Source organism: Wickerhamomyces ciferrii, contig 00233 (assembly GCF_000313485.1).
Source record: "Wickerhamomyces ciferrii WGS project CAIF00000000 data, strain NRRL Y-1031 F-60-10, contig 00233, whole genome shotgun sequence".
Lineage (NCBI taxonomy): Eukaryota > Fungi > Ascomycota > Saccharomycetes > Phaffomycetales > Wickerhamomycetaceae > Hansenula > Hansenula ciferrii.
Window position 1 is genome coordinate 1 of NW_011887507.1, and position 15863 is coordinate 15863.

General features: G+C 29.0%; 9 protein-coding genes across 9 annotated transcripts; 4 read left to right on the plus strand and 5 right to left on the minus strand.

The window, feature by feature from the left end:
- Window positions 1–292: 292 nt before the first annotated feature.
- On the plus strand, window positions 293–2077 carry PET494 (Pet494p; the record flags this gene model as incomplete). The annotated part of the gene is made up of 1 exon (XM_011273650.1): window positions 293–2077. The coding sequence occupies one exon, from the start codon at window positions 293–295 to the stop codon at window positions 2075–2077; it is 1785 nt and encodes a 594-aa protein (XP_011271952.1).
- Window positions 2078–3890: 1813 nt separating this feature from the next.
- On the plus strand, window positions 3891–4634 carry ROT1 (Rot1p; the record flags this gene model as incomplete). Its single annotated transcript, XM_011273651.1, has 1 exon — window positions 3891–4634. One exon carries the CDS (start codon window positions 3891–3893, stop codon window positions 4632–4634), a length of 744 nt encoding a protein of 247 aa, XP_011271953.1.
- A 305-nt stretch (window positions 4635–4939) lies between these two features.
- Window positions 4940–5350, plus strand: BN7_5774 (uncharacterized protein; the record flags this gene model as incomplete). The annotated part of the gene is made up of 1 exon (XM_011273652.1): window positions 4940–5350. One exon carries the CDS (start codon window positions 4940–4942, stop codon window positions 5348–5350), a length of 411 nt encoding a protein of 136 aa, XP_011271954.1.
- Window positions 5351–5479: 129 nt separating this feature from the next.
- Window positions 5480–6205, minus strand: CCS1 (copper chaperone CCS1; the record flags this gene model as incomplete). The annotated part of the gene is made up of 1 exon (XM_011273653.1): window positions 5480–6205. The coding sequence occupies one exon, from the start codon at window positions 6203–6205 to the stop codon at window positions 5480–5482; it is 726 nt and encodes a 241-aa protein (XP_011271955.1).
- Window positions 6206–6611: 406 nt separating this feature from the next.
- On the minus strand, window positions 6612–9353 carry MNR2 (putative Mg(2+) transporter MNR2; the record flags this gene model as incomplete). Its single annotated transcript, XM_011273654.1, has 2 exons — window positions 6612–7562; window positions 7638–9353. 2 exons carry the CDS (start codon window positions 9351–9353, stop codon window positions 6612–6614), a joined length of 2667 nt encoding a protein of 888 aa, XP_011271956.1.
- Window positions 9354–9731: 378 nt separating this feature from the next.
- On the minus strand, window positions 9732–10277 carry BN7_5777 (uncharacterized protein; the record flags this gene model as incomplete). The annotated part of the gene is made up of 2 exons (XM_011273655.1): window positions 9732–9935; window positions 10194–10277. 2 exons carry the CDS (start codon window positions 10275–10277, stop codon window positions 9732–9734), a joined length of 288 nt encoding a protein of 95 aa, XP_011271957.1.
- A 333-nt stretch (window positions 10278–10610) lies between these two features.
- On the plus strand, window positions 10611–11615 carry ARA2 (D-arabinose 1-dehydrogenase (NAD(P)(+)) ARA2; the record flags this gene model as incomplete). The annotated part of the gene is made up of 1 exon (XM_011273656.1): window positions 10611–11615. One exon carries the CDS (start codon window positions 10611–10613, stop codon window positions 11613–11615), a length of 1005 nt encoding a protein of 334 aa, XP_011271958.1.
- Window positions 11616–11744: 129 nt separating this feature from the next.
- BN7_5779 (Endoplasmic reticulum transmembrane protein 1) lies at window positions 11745–12287 on the minus strand (the record flags this gene model as incomplete). The annotated part of the gene is made up of 1 exon (XM_011273657.1): window positions 11745–12287. One exon carries the CDS (start codon window positions 12285–12287, stop codon window positions 11745–11747), a length of 543 nt encoding a protein of 180 aa, XP_011271959.1.
- A 423-nt stretch (window positions 12288–12710) lies between these two features.
- Window positions 12711–14657, minus strand: BN7_5780 (transmembrane 9 family protein; the record flags this gene model as incomplete). Its single annotated transcript, XM_011273658.1, has 1 exon — window positions 12711–14657. The coding sequence occupies one exon, from the start codon at window positions 14655–14657 to the stop codon at window positions 12711–12713; it is 1947 nt and encodes a 648-aa protein (XP_011271960.1).
- Window positions 14658–15863: the final 1206 nt, after the last annotated feature.

Here is a 15863-nt window from a genome sequence, read left to right on the forward strand (position 1 = left end):
CTACTATTAGTATAGTACAGTATGATGAAGTAGTGGGCCATGGCTGAAAAGCGGGTGACTTCTTTTTTTTTTAATTATAATTTTTTTTTTTTTAATTTTAAATTTGATTCACTTTCAGACGATTGGTTTTTTAGATTTTGAAAAACATAGTACGGTCTTTTGAGCGTGAATAGTATCAATAGTGACGTTGAGATAGAACACAAAGGTTTTGGTTATTGGTTATTGGTAGTGGATGTGTAAAGGGTGTTGGTATAGGGCGGTATAGAGATATAGAATACAGAGTACACCAACCATGCTGAACACATTCTTGAAAAGAGAATCTATTAGATGTCGAAATATACGGCCTAATGGTCATACTACAAATATATTCATCAAGAGAAGTTTTTTCCATAGCAAGACATTTGTTAGACCTTCATTACATTCAAAGGGATTGAAATATCCAAAAGGTGGTAATTTATTCTGGGCTTATTTGAATGCACCTGGTAATATGTTGTTTTTAACTACAAATTTCTTAAGTTTAGGTATATTGGTTACTTATAGATGTTTAAACACTATTGCTAATTCTGATAGAATAACTGAACATGAAATAAATAATTATGCTGCACAGATGTTAATGAAGAATGAGTTGATGAATATGGATTATTCTGGTGATAGATTTGATTTATTAAGACAACATTTACAATCTAAAAGTATACCATTGGAGAAAGAAGAAGACATTATTGAAGATCAAATTTATGAAATCGAAGATATGAATCAAGAATCAACAACGCTGAATACAAAACATGAAATGGGTCAAGATTTATTTGAAGAAGAAGATTTAATACCATTAACAGATGAAGAATTAGATTCTTATGGACCTGCCACTTCAAGAAATCTTGAAACTGAAAGATTCCAACAATTATTCATAAATAATCTTTTGTCAATCCATCAAATAAGGAATATGGTTAATATGATTTTCCAAGGAACAAACAATACAGATAATATATCAATATTGAATGATTTTTCCCCTGAAACCCAAGCTGATTTAATTAATGTATTATATGATATTATAAGTGAGATTAATCCAGATTCAATTCCTCAAATTACATCACCAGAAGATCTATTCAATCAAGTAACAAATAATAAAGTATTGACATTATTGAAAACTTCACATATCCCATATTTGAAAAATGAACTTTCTAAATATAATGATGAATATTTAAAAGATGAAGATATTGAAAATTTCAATCATTTTGGAAACACATCATTAACCAAAGATTCTATCAACAATTTAATGAAAAAACATGATAAAGATAGTCAAGATTTATATCTTGATTTGGCTTTATTATTAATGAATTCTAAAATACCAAATAATGTTGAATTAACTAAATTATTTCAACCATGTTTGAAAAAAATTGATGAAATGTCATTGACTAAAAACATTAATATTAAAACAAATCTTTCAATTGTGCTAAGTAGTTTATTTCAAAATTCCAAAGTGGAAAATTTAAAATTAAATTATAAAGATATTATTGATACTTCAATTGTTGTTAAAGATAAGTCAAATTTATCCAAAATATTAAAAGATTTAAATATTGATTATCTTTCATTATTAAATAATAATCGTAATAGAAATAAATTTGCTAAAAAGGCAGGTAATCAAACAAGAGGTTATAAAGATCAAAATTTAGCACGTGAAACTTCATTTGATGTTAAATTATATACAAGTGCAATCCAAGGGTTAATTGAATTTGAATTTGATACATTACATATTCAAAAAGCTATAAATAAAGTATTCAAAGGATTTTATTTAAGTGGTGGTAAAGGAAGAGTTTTATTTAGTAATGATTCCAGTATAAAAGATGAATCAATGACATCAAAAGCATTGAAAAAAATTCCATATAAATTAATGGAACAAGTTATTTGGTTATCAAATGCTAAAAAGGATTCATCATTATTAAATTGGTGTTTTAAATTAATTGAATTAAATAATTCATATAAATCCCATACTAAAGAAAAATTATTTTTACAAATGGAAGAAATTGCTAAATCAATTGGTGATGTTGAATTTTTACATAAATTAGAAAAGAGAAATTAGAATTAGATATATATATAACGACATTTAATGACATGAACATAGTTTAAAATAATTACAATCATTTGTAGACTCAAAACGTACATATAAAACAATATAAAACATTATATATATATACCTAAGACATTGTTAGAATATAACCCTCATAAAAAAAAAAACAGAATCAAAGATATAAATGAGTAAACCATTCTTTATAAATTTCATGCGACACAAGTTTCGTCCGATTATTTCCAAATCTCACAGAACATCAATGTGAACTGATTATAAGGAATACTTCAGTGGATTGACAGAGATTTTAATCATTAAAAAAGAAGGGTTTGAAGAATGGTTGGCTAAATATCTTTGGTTGAATAAACATACTGATTTGAATTCTAATTGAATTGATTTGATATAGATCTGATTGATCTTTTTTTGATCTTATTGGAGGTATAAAAGAAAGAAAGAAAGAATGGAAAAATGAAAATTTATACCGGAAAAAAACAAAAACTTCGTGTTCGAACCGAATAATTTTTTTTTTTTCAGATGAGCTTTAACAAAAATTTAAATATTTAATGGAGTTTTAATTGATTTGAAAGGAGTTTATAATCATATATAAATAAAGTGGTTATTGGTTTATTATTACCTAAAATGAAGTTCTTAACTACAAATTTCGTCAAATGTTCTATCAAAAGTTGTGATTCTTCAAGTGATTCCTTCCCTTTAAAATATCAAAATTGTAATTTGGTACAAGAAGAACAAGAATTTCAACCAGAATTCATTGCAAATATATTGGACAGATTAGAATGGAGTGCTATACTTAAAGTTGCTGCTGATGTGAGTACTTCAATCATATATCCATAAAATGGTTTTCATACTAACAATTATAGCTTGGAAATGCTTCATTACCACCAGTCAAACCAGAAAATATTGATTTAGAAGACGAAGAAAGTTTACCTTTATTAAAAGATCTCCATAGTCTTTTGATTGAAACCACAATAACTGAAGGTGAAATGCATTGTCAAAATTGTCAACATATTTATTATATCAAGAATTCTATTCCAAATTTCCTTTTACCACCTCATTTAGCTTAGATTTGATGCTATATTGAAGAACAAAAAAAAAAAAAATAGACATATGATAAAGATCAACGTACTGTATAATAGAATAAAACATAATGGGATATAATGTGAATATAGAGAAGAATATTTGGTAGAATAATGATTTTCCTTTGAGAACTAAATCACCGGACATATTGATGACATACAAATCTAATTTTAACATATATATATCTCCACCAAAACACATCGGAATTCAACCATTCCAAAACATATCCTGATACAATACCCCTTACTTTAAACCATTCCAACCACTTAAACACTCATATTCTCACTCCTTAACCCTTTTAATACCTGATTAACTATTATGCCAATCCTTCTCTCTTCAATGTGTCGCGAACCGCATTTCATTTTCTCGACTTCGCCGTCCAAAAAAATCAAAAAAACCAAAAAAAACTTTGACACTTTTAAAACAAAACGAGAGAAATTAAAATTATATTTAAATTTGTGAAAGTTTCTAATTTTCATTTAAAGGATTTCTTTGAATATTATTTGATTTCTGTTATTCTTTGTTAAACAATCATAAATTAGGGAAGTTATATATCCATAAGAATCACATTCTTTTTTTCAAATCAAATTGGTGTTGCGTTTGTTACTCCTTTCAATAACGGATCGCGTTTTATTTGATTCAAAATCAACAACAAACTTTCGCTTAAAATACAAAACATATTACAATTAGATTGTTATTTATTCATAATATATTCATCTCATAATAATCCATCATGCAAATATTATCCAATCTTCTCATATTAGGTTCCATAATTGCTGGTGTCTTTGCTGCTGATGATGATGCTTCAATCGTTGGTACTTGGGCTTCCAAATCAAATACTGTATTTACAGGTCCAGGTTTTTATGATCCTGTTGATGAATTATTAATAGAACCTGCCTTACCAGGTATTTCATATTCTTTCACTGAAGATGGTCATTTTGAACAAGCTTTATATCGTGTTACTTCAAATGCTAAAAATCATTCATGTCCTGCTGCTGTTATAATTTATCAACATGGTACTTATGAAAAATTAGATAATGGTACTTTAGTCTTGACTCCAATTGAGGTTGATGGTCGTCAATTATTATCTGAACCTTGTAAAGATGGTGGTGTTTCAACTTATTCACGTTATGATCAAGTTGAAACTTTTGAAAAATTTCAAGTTATGATTGATAATTATCATGGACGTTGGAAATTACAATTATATGAATGGGATGGTAATCCAGTTCAACCATTATATTTAGCTTATAGACCTGCTTTAATGTTACCAACTGAAACTTTAAATCCAACTGATGGTGATCATGCAACTGGTACTTCAACCCCATCAGGTCAAAGTTTAAGAAAAAGAGTTAGAAGATCTTTAGAAAATAGAGGTAGAACTAATGCTGTTCGTCAATCTTCATTTGATAATGATTTCTGGTGGTGGACTTCTGTTGGTTTAGTTTCTGTTGGTTCATTAAGTTATTTCTTTCTATGAATTATAGATTAAACAAAAAAATTCAATAAAAACACTTAAAATGCTCATTTAATTCTACATTTTTTTTCTTTTTCCACTCAATTATCAACTTTTTTCGAACATTGTTTAGTTTTATACAATAAAGATTGTTATTATTAACTAATTATCGTATTATAAATGTACTTTCTATTTATATTTCTGTTAATTACGTGCACTTACCGGATTCGGGAATCCTGTATAAGATCAAACGACCGTTGAAATTAACAACAAGACATATATCAACAAACAAAGCTATTATAATATAACTATATTATTAACTAGTCAAGATGCAAGGAGTTAGGACAAAGGGTGGATTACCAGCACCATACAATATGAAACCTAAAAAACAAGGGCTTTTAACAACACCAATGAAGAAATTAATTGGTTATTTATTTGTTTTATTTATATTTGGATTTATTATCTTTGAAGTTACACCAAAACAACAAAAATTTGATACTGAATATGAATTAGATCATAGTCAAGGTCAAGATGAAAATGTTGAAAAGCCATTAAAACAAGGAACAAAAGAAGCTGCTGGTAAACCTGAAATCAAACTTGCAGGTGATGGTCAAGCTACAAATGATAAAGCTGATATCCAAGATCAAAATAATCTTTTACAAAAAAAGAAAAATATAATAGCTGAAAATGATATAAAAGCAAAGTTAAATGCTGATGCAAATGCAAATCATTTAATATAGATAGTTACAAATCAATAAATATTTGTTGTTTCCCTGGACCACTACACGTACATATAAATAAGTCTCATTTCAACATCATTATTCATATTTGTCTAGCTATATATATATATATGCAAAAAGATATCCCTTTTATGCTCTAACACCATGTTGTTGAGCATCTTGACGTTCTTGCCAAACAGTTTTACCACTACAACTACAAACTTGTTTATCATTTTCCCAAACCCCGGCACTTCTTGCAATAACACCAGCTAAAGAACTTGGATTAATTGAATTTTGTAAATTTGAAACAATCATACTTCTACCAATTAAATCTGTAATTTTTAAATTTGCACTAATAAAATTTTGTCCTGAATATAAACCTGATAAATCACTTGGTTCATTAACTTCAATTGGTGGGAATTCATAAAATAATCCACCTGTTGATGATGCACCTTTAGAGATATCACCTGAATTTCTAAAACTTGGATAATATGTACCCTTTGGTAATCCATTTAATGTAATATCAACTAATAATTTCCCTTCATTTGTTGAAACAATTCTAGCTAATCCTTTAACAGGTGCAAATTTATCTTCTTCATTGAAACTTTCCAGTATAGAAACAGCAGCTGAATTTGGTTGACCAGTACCTCTAATAATTGCATCTCTACCAGTTTCTTGAATAGCTTTAATAATAGTTGATGGTGCAGTGATACCTTCAACACTAACTCTTTGATTTTGTAAATCAATATCAAATCTGGTCAATCCGTTAACTTTTGATAAAGCTTGTTTAACTGAATCAACACAACTTTGACATGTCAATTCGACATTATAAACAGTCTGTTGTAATTCTGTTAATAATTCAAATTCTATAGTCATGATGGTGTTTTAATTCTTATTGTAGTATATTACTAATACTAATCAATCAATTCTGATCAATCCAACTATTAAAAACCATCCTTAAAAAGACTTCATACTTACTTCAAATGACATTTCACAGTATTTATACTTTCAATAAAATCAAGTTTATCCCTCCAATCCGTAATTGAATTAAAAGTGTCACCCACAAGGTTGATATTGAGCAAATAAATCATAGTATAAAATTCAAGTTTGAATAATAACAACGATAAAATGCGCTTTGTGTGGTGAACCAAAAATCGAACGATCGCTAAAAAAACTGTGGATCGTGATTACATAACAGATTACAAAGCAGTATAACCATTAAAATATTTTATAGAATGTACTATTTTACTTCTTTTCCAATATATATATATATAACACAATTCTATGCAATTCCTGAAATCTTCTTTGCGTACATGTAACAACAAAAGGCAAATGCAAACATACCAGCTGCTAAACTCCAAAACCAAGCTAATCCTTCATATTCTTGACCTGGAACTAAAACATTCATACCCCATAACCCTGTAACAACATTCATTGGTAATACCACAGTACCCAAGATGGAAATTTTCCCCAAGACATCATTCATATCATTATTAACTCTAGTCATATCAATATTGATTTGTGCTAAATAATTTGAATGAGAACGTGCTAATAATTTTTCATAATGATTTAATGATTGAACCATTGTTACAATATGATCTTGAATATCTCCCAGATACATCCCAATTTCTGATCTTGGAGCAACTTCCCATTGTTCATTACATCTTTTCGCAAATCCTTTAATAACATCGGCTTTTGAACCTAATAATCTTAATAATGACATAACTCTTTTACGACATTCACCAATTCTTTTCAACATATCACCTTTTTTCTTCCATTCAATAACATTTGAAGCTGTACTTCTTGATGAAGATGATGATATTGATTTAATGGATCTTTTATCATCAAATCTAGTTGAATCTCTTCTACTTTTTTTACTCATTATTGATCTTGCAGTCCATTTAAAATCATCTTCTTCATCACTTGAATCATCTTCTTCATCTGAACTTTCATTCATTGTTAATATAGAATCTTCAATTGCATTAACTTCATCTTCAATACTTTCAATCATTGGACCAAATGCATCTGTAATATCATCAATTAATGCATAAGCTATCCAATCTGCTGTAACAGTTAAATATTCACGTAATAATCTTGCTCTTCTTCTAACATTAACCGGATGTGGAGTTGGTGCAAAATGGAAAGTTAAAACTGCATTTCTGAACACCAGGATATAAACATTTAATGGTTCTAATTCACCACCTTTTGGTTTATGTCTATCACCAGATTTTTTCTTAAATTTTTCTAATTCAATTTCACGTGCTCTTCTTTTAAAACTTGAAGTTTAATGACTTATATTATCGAAAACTCCAGATCTTGAATGGGTTGATGATTGTCTTCTATTAAATAATTTATTGAAAAAACCAGAATTTTTATTTTGAGCTTCAGATTTAATTTCATTTAATCGTTCACGGATCTTGGCTTTTTCATGAACAATATCAAATGATCTAAAACAAATAAAATAATAATCTTTAAATAGTTCAACTTTTTCTCTTGTTTCTCCCAAGAAAATATCTTCTGTGGTTAAAGGATGGATTGAAAAAGCTTTACTTATAACTTTCATTTCTTCTTCTGTAGGATTCAAAACATCTAACCAAAAAGGTGAAGTATGATCATCTATTTCTAATGATTCCTCAAGAACTTTCAAATCAGATAATCCTGGAGTTGATTCCTTCACCGATGTTGAAGTTGAATTATTATTTGTATTACTACCAGTACCAGCGCCACCAACGATATTAGCAGCATCTTGTTTTCTATATTCTGAACTTAGGAATAAATCACTAAAATTTTGGCCAGGTTGTAATAATCCAGAAATTGTTGGTGAATGAACTGTGGAATCTAAATTTTCTCTAAAGTAAGTAAATCTAAAATGTTCAGGATTATTATTAACAATTTGTGGAGGATAATTAATTGTTTTCAAAAATTCAGTATTATTTAATCTTTTCCTATCAAATGGATTAATTTTTGGTGGTCTTAATCTTCCACCATCAAGAGTTTCAGTTTCATTAATTCTTTGATTTCCCAACATTCTTGGTGCATCAACTTTTGTTACCATTGGATGTGTAAACCCCACGCCTTCACCACCTTGAGAATCTGGAGGATTTGAAGAAATATTATCATCAGCAGAATCTTGAAATCTAAAATTAACTTCATCAGTTTCTCTCATAGCTTCATCTTTTAATCTTGAAGTTTCTTCTTCATAAAATTCTTCTAAAACTTGTAAATCAGGCCATAATCTTTCACCTTCAATATCATCTATTGGATCCAAGGGGAAACAAACATCAGCTAATGAAGAACTTTCAGATGATCTTCTTGAAGATGGTTTAGAATCAAAGTCACTATCATGATCATGAGAATTCATATGTTGTTGATCTTGTTCATCATGATTTAATTGATCAATATCAATACTAACAGGATTTGCTGCACTTGATGATGAACCTGAATTAATAGCACCATAACTATGAAATTGTGATTGTTGTTTATTTATCCATCTTTCAGCATAACTTGGACTATGAGGTTGATTAAATCCACTAGCATATTTATTAAAAGGATTTGCATTTTCAGTAGAAGCTGAAGTTTTCATTCTATCTTTATTTGGTCTTGTTGAGATTGAACTTCTTTTACCCAATTTTGAACTTGGTAAATTTCTTGGATCATAACTTGTTAAGTCTCTAACAGGGTTCCCAAATTCTGCTAAATGATGACCCACAGAACTTGATCTTGAAGCAGATTTACCTAAAGCATCAACTTCATATTCTGAAGCAGCATCATGTGCATTAAAATTAAAAGTTGGTTTACCAGAAGGACCTGAGAATGTTAAACGTCTTCTTTGATGTGGTTGATGTGGTTGATGATGATGATGATGATGATTACTTGTATGTGATTTAGGAGATTTTGATACCTGTTCTTTTGGTGAAGGTGATGTAGATGGGAAATATGATTGTTTCTTAGCTTCTTGTGATTGTGATAGCAATGGTTCAGTATCTTCTTGTTCTTCGTGAGAAGAACGTGATCTGTAGGACATGAGTGGATATCTTTGAGCCTGGATTTAAATACTCTGTGAAGCAATCAATCAACCAGTGTCCTTGTCTTCCAAGGTCTAAACAATATTGGCTCTGCGATGATTTGAGACTATTTAATTTATTTCTTCGCTTTCTGTATATCAAATTTAGGCCTTGCTGAAACTGAGATGGAAATCCGAGGGGTGATTTAGTATGGGAGACGTCATGTGATTAGTAGTCGGAATTGGAAAAATTATATATACTATCAAATATTTATATTTTCAATTTACAAATGAATTGATTAGTTTATGATTGTTTTTAATGATTGAATATCATTATATTGGTTTATACAATACCCTTTTAACAGTATATTTTACTTTTTTTCCCCCCAATAGTTTAGTCTATTCTTCTTCACTAGCTGGAAGTTCATCTTTAACTTCATTCTTTACATTTTCCTCATCAGCATCTTGTTTTCTTTCTTCTTCAGGAACAATTGGATCTGATAATTTTGGTTTCTTACCACCATCAAGTGCAGTTAAAGCATCACCGATAGCATCAAAGTTACCAACCAATAAGTTCCATTGATCTTCAGTCAATGAAATACCCTATGGTTATATGTTAATATTACACCAACTCGAAAAACACTAGAAAGTCTTGATACTCACCTTCTTCCCCGGTCTCAATTCACCATCAGCTTCATAAAATTCTCTTATATCAACGAGATTAACATTTTTAAACTTTCTCACTGTGACTCTTTTGTTTTTCCCAAGCTAAATATCAGTTTTATTAGTTTTCATTCAAAAAACCAACCATTTCACCATTTGAAACGGTTCAAAATGGTTCACATCCATATCAACACATACATCTGCCACTGCAGTACTATCAGCATTTGAACTTCCAGAGCCTGCTGAACTGTTTTGTCTTTTTTGTCCTCTTCCGTAAGCCATATTGTGTCAAAAAAAATTGTATTTATGCCCCAGAATAATTTCTAAAATGATCAATGTTTATTCAATTGTGCTCGTTGAAAAAACAGAAACGATTGGTGAGTTTGTTAATATGAATGTAATTGATCACTTTGGATAATACCTTTTTTATATTACACAATTTCAATCAGTTTCATTCAATCAAGTTCTAACATTTGAAAGCAAATTTGAAAAAAGTGGCGGATTTCGAATTTTCATGAAAATCAAAGTTTCGAGATTATCTAGGTATTAATATTTAACGGTTTATAATTGAACATCATAGAAAGATACCAATACATAAATTATAGAGTTATAAAAATGTCTCTCAAGGATCTTAGACCAATTGGACCAACAAATATACCAGTTTCAGGTAAATTGAATGATTTACCTAAACTTTTACTCGGAGGTGCTGTTTTCAATCAACAATTTAATGACAATCCTGAAAATTTACCTGTTGAAGAAATGTTAAAATTAGCATTTAGTAAAGGTATAAATGGTATTGATACTTCACCATATTATGGACCTTCAGAAATCTTATTGGGGAATGCATTGAAAAATATTAAACCTGAATTTCCAAGAGAAAATTATTATATCATTACTAAAGCTGGTAGAGTTAAACTTAATGATTTTGATTATAAGCCAGAATCAATCAGGGCATCAGTGGAAAGATCATTGGAAAGATTAGATACAGATTACCTTGATGTTGTTTATTTACATGATGTTGAATTTGTTTCAGAAAATGAGATTTATGAAGCTTTAAAATTATTAAAATCATTGAAATCTAAAGGTGTGATTAGACATATTGGTATTAGTGGATATCCAGTTGATTTCCTCTATAAAATTGCTAAAACTTCAGCAGATCATCCAGAAATTGGTCCATTAGATGCCATTTTATCATATTCTAATTTCAATTTACAAAATGAAATACTCAGAGATTATATTGATAAATTTTATCATGATGCTCATTTACAAAAATTACTAACAGGTTCAATACTTAGTATGTCACTTTTAAGATCTGGTCCAACACATGAATTTCATCCAGCTTCAAAAGAATTAAGAGACAAATGTCAACAAGTTGCACAATTAACAAATTCAAAAGGTGTTGAATTAGCTGATTTAGCTACAAGATATGCAATTAAAGAATTTTTACCTTATGGTCCTGTTGTATTAGGTGTTAGTAATCTAAATGAATTAGAAAATGCAATTGATCAATATTGGAATGCTGTTGATGGTAAAATTGATGATTCTGAATTGGTTAAAGAAGTTAAACAAGCTTTTGGGAAACATTTAAATGAAACTTGGGAATCTGGTATTCCACATTGAAATATAATCTACAACGCAGCGGTAGAACATATACTAATTCTAATAGAGTAATATATATATATCATGAATTGAATATTGTCGTTCTAGACTTTTATGTATACAAATCAATAGCTAAAAGAGAACCTTTTTTTAATCAGACTTCTTATCAGTAACAACACCTGAAGTCTTGTTCAATTTTTCACTTAATTCATCATAAGCTTTTTCTAAACTTTTCTTTTGTTTCTTGAAAGTTTCAATATCTTGTTCCTTTTTAGTTAATTCATCATTTAATTCTTTAACTTTAGCATCTCTAACTTCCTTGCTTGTTTTTTCTAAATTAAATTCTTCATATTTAATTAATCTTCTAATGATATTGAAAACTGTTGGAATGGCAATACCAAAGAATAAAACAGCACCTGAGATATACAAATTTCTTTGATTATAGAAAATTCTAGCCATAACATCTGGTGTTTGATTATAACTTGATTGTAAATATCTTGGATCATAAGTATTTGAAGTTTTAAATTTGAAATTTTTTTGAAATGAATCAATGAATAATAATCCAACTAAAGTTAATGAAATATAAACTGATGTTTTAACTTCACGACTTGAAAATAAAAATTCATAAGTTTTCAATGATTGTTTACGGAATCTTAATGGTAATGGTAAAACCAAGACTGTTGTGATAAACATTTGTGTCAAAAGTACACTAAATAACTATCAAAAAAACATCAAAGTTAGCGCTTATTTCATATTATCAAATAAAGCATGGGGAAATACTCACAATAGACATATAAACACTCATCTTTGGTTTGTAATTGAACTGATTTGAACTAATCTTATGAGTTTTTGAAAGAAGTTGTTCAATTTGAAAGTTGTTCATTTTGATGGCACTGCGTTTTTGAATTCTGAAATTCTGCAAAGTAGCAAAAATCAAGCGCCATTGACTTCCGGGGATTTTTAATCAAAATCACGTGAATTGATAAATGAATTCCGGGAAAGTTTATACTACTTTTTTTATTCAAGTATTTGAAATTAATTTTGTATTAAATAATTTGACTCTATAGTAAAATATAGATTATTATACATATTGTTAACTTACCAGACTACCCTTGTTTAGTTAACAAGACCAGAATATAAGTTCTTAACAAAGTAGAGTGAAGCAATAAATGCAACAGAACCACCAATTAAACCTAATAAGGATGAGATTGCAATGTTTTGTAATAAAAAGATAACCATTGAAGCATGATCACCAAATCTGAATTTTGTTAAATAGAATGAGTAAATAAATGTATAAATACCCACTGCAAATCCACTCAAGAATGAATACCATTGCCATTTCCAATTACCAATTGATAATGAATGATAAACATTTAAAATACTAATGGCTGTAGTTAAAGTTAATAACAACAAGTATGAAATAGTCAAAGTGTTATTGGAATAGAAATGTGAGTACCATAATGTGATATAAACTGATGATAATGGGATTAAGATAACACCGAATGGGAAAATACCTGAAATAATCATATTTGGAATTGGTTGGAAAGTAATTGGTAAGGCTGAAACTTTTTTAGCAATATCTGATGATGGATATGGTTGAACTTTTAAAAATTTCAAACCAATGAAAAATGTAACTAATGTAATACCAATATAATAAGTTGAAACATGTTCATAAACTTTCCATGAAATATGAGTTGGTGATTCAACTGAAGCATAAGCGTTATTAAAGAATCTAATGTAAATAAATGTTAATACTGGTAGGGCAAAACTATTTAATAAAACAGTTTGAGTTAATCTCTTTTTGAATGAATCAACTGATGATGAAGAAGTGGCAAACTTCTTGAAGAAATAAGTATTAATTAATGATGGGATTGGTGTAGTTAAAATATAAGCTGAAACGATAGTTTTAGCAACTTTATTTTCAAATGAATGTGTATCAATAGCACCGACACCTAAAATCAAAATAATTGAAGTCATAACAATAGTTAAATGAATACCATTTGCCACTAAGGCATATAATAATGGTGAAGCTGAAGGAATTCTGAAAACATCATTGATTAATGAAGGCCATGAAAATTCAATTTCATCAAAAGTATCATCAGAAGATGATGAACGTTCTAAAGATTCATTATTTTCATCAATAGTTTTAGATTTTTGTCTTGTTTTATAAATGAATTCTAATTTTTCAGTATTAATAGCATTTGAAGCTGTTAAATAAGTATAGAATGCAACAATTAATGTTAAGACAGAGAAAATAACAACAACAGCATTTGAAATGAATGGTTTAACAACATCATTATGATATAATTCCCATTTATCATTCCATTTATTAACATGAACTTCTTTCCATAAAATGTCATAACTGACTCTATTACCATTATAAGAATTATCATTATAACGTAACATTAATGGTGGAGTTAACATACAAGCTAATGGAACAACTGGAACTCTTGAAATAGATCTTGTTGAAACTGTAGCATATAAGATTTCATATTCTAAACCATAAGAAACGTAATAAACAACAAATTGGAAATGATTGAATAAATGAGGAATCTTATCTAAGTCTAAGTAACCCATTGGAACACCATTATCAATATAAAATTTCTTTGTTTGTGAATCATATAATTCACGACCAACTGGAACATCATCAATGAAGAAATTTAATTTATAATTTCTCTTGATTAAATTATTAATTAATGTAACGTTAGCTTCATTATAATTTTTATCACAAATATGAGCACATTTTGCACTACCATTTTGGAAAGTTGTAGCAATTGGAGCATTTTGGAAATGATTACCAAAAAATTCATCTTCTTGATAAGTATAATTTATTGGTTTTAATAAATTATATGGATCATTTTGATCTTTTGGTGCACATGAATCTAAAGTTGGATTATAATAGTCAATTGGGTATAAATACAATTTATCATCATGTGAATTACCACCTGGTGTTAAAGGTTTGACACTAATTGGGACAGATTCATCTTTTAAATATAAGTTTTTGGCATTTGTGATTTGAAGAGCTAAAGTGAATGCAAGGATTTTGGATATTATTTGAACCATTTTGCCATCTGATTATATATATATGGTTTGATTTCTTTGATGACAAGTATTATTGGGAAAAGATGTGATATCTATATTATATTATGATTTATTGAATCTTAGAATTTTATCAATCAATGCAAACAAAAAAAAATGACAACACAGAACTAAAGCAAGTGTAAATTCTCAACAACTTCTTCTTGAAAAAAAATATTTGGTACTTCAGAGCCTAACAAACCAAGGTTAAAAGCGTCTGATATGTTTCTGTATTGGTACTTTCAAGACGTGAAGAAAGAAAGAATTATAAACTTGATTGCAATTTGTACAAATTATAATGATCCAGAATCTTAGTGTTTTTTCAAGCGCGATTGCAGAAGATTTTCAGGTCCTACAATTTCTCTTTCTAGTGAATTTTTAGACAATTTCAGACAGAACTGTAAGAGTGTGCATTTTTTACATCGTCAGCGAGTCTTGCATTCACCGAGGACTAGGGCTGCGTTAAATCGCGTGAATGCCAAGAGTTTTAACTGAAGGAGACAAATCTTGAAAGTATTAAAAATTTAAAAGACATATAAAGATGTAGTATATTTATAGCATACTTAATATCAACAAGTGATTAGAAAGTTCCTTGAACTGAAAAGAAAGCACGAAATATCGACCAAATTAAAGTTAATCCACAGTATGGGGTCTACATTGTCATACTTTTTCGGGATTTTACACCTCAAAATCATTCAGGTACACTCTTGAACTTTGATCCGCAAATTTCCTCTGACGTTGTCGACAGCTACATATAAAATGTCCCAATTTCAAGAGTCTGAGACTCTGAGATTCGAAAAAATCGGCCGCGCTCGTAATTTTAAAGAGAAAGTTAAAGATCTTGAAGATTTCATGAATTTCTCTTTACTTCCGCCATATCAAAATTTCAGTCATAACTTATAAGATCTTATTCCCTGTAAGTGTTTTGCGATGCTATGATATAGAAGCCGGAATGAAGAGCGGTATGTTCATAATGGCTATACCCATGAATATGTTTTTTACAGGTAGGCTTTGGTGTCATGATTATCAATCGAGGAGTCAGGATGGTTGATTAACTTATATGTAACTTACCAGATCTAAATTATAGGTCTAAGTCTTGATTTTCTGAAGCTATCAACTGAAGATCGGCTGCCTGCAAGACTAATTATATTTAAAACCAACGCACCAAATTTGCGTGTTATACAAGTAATA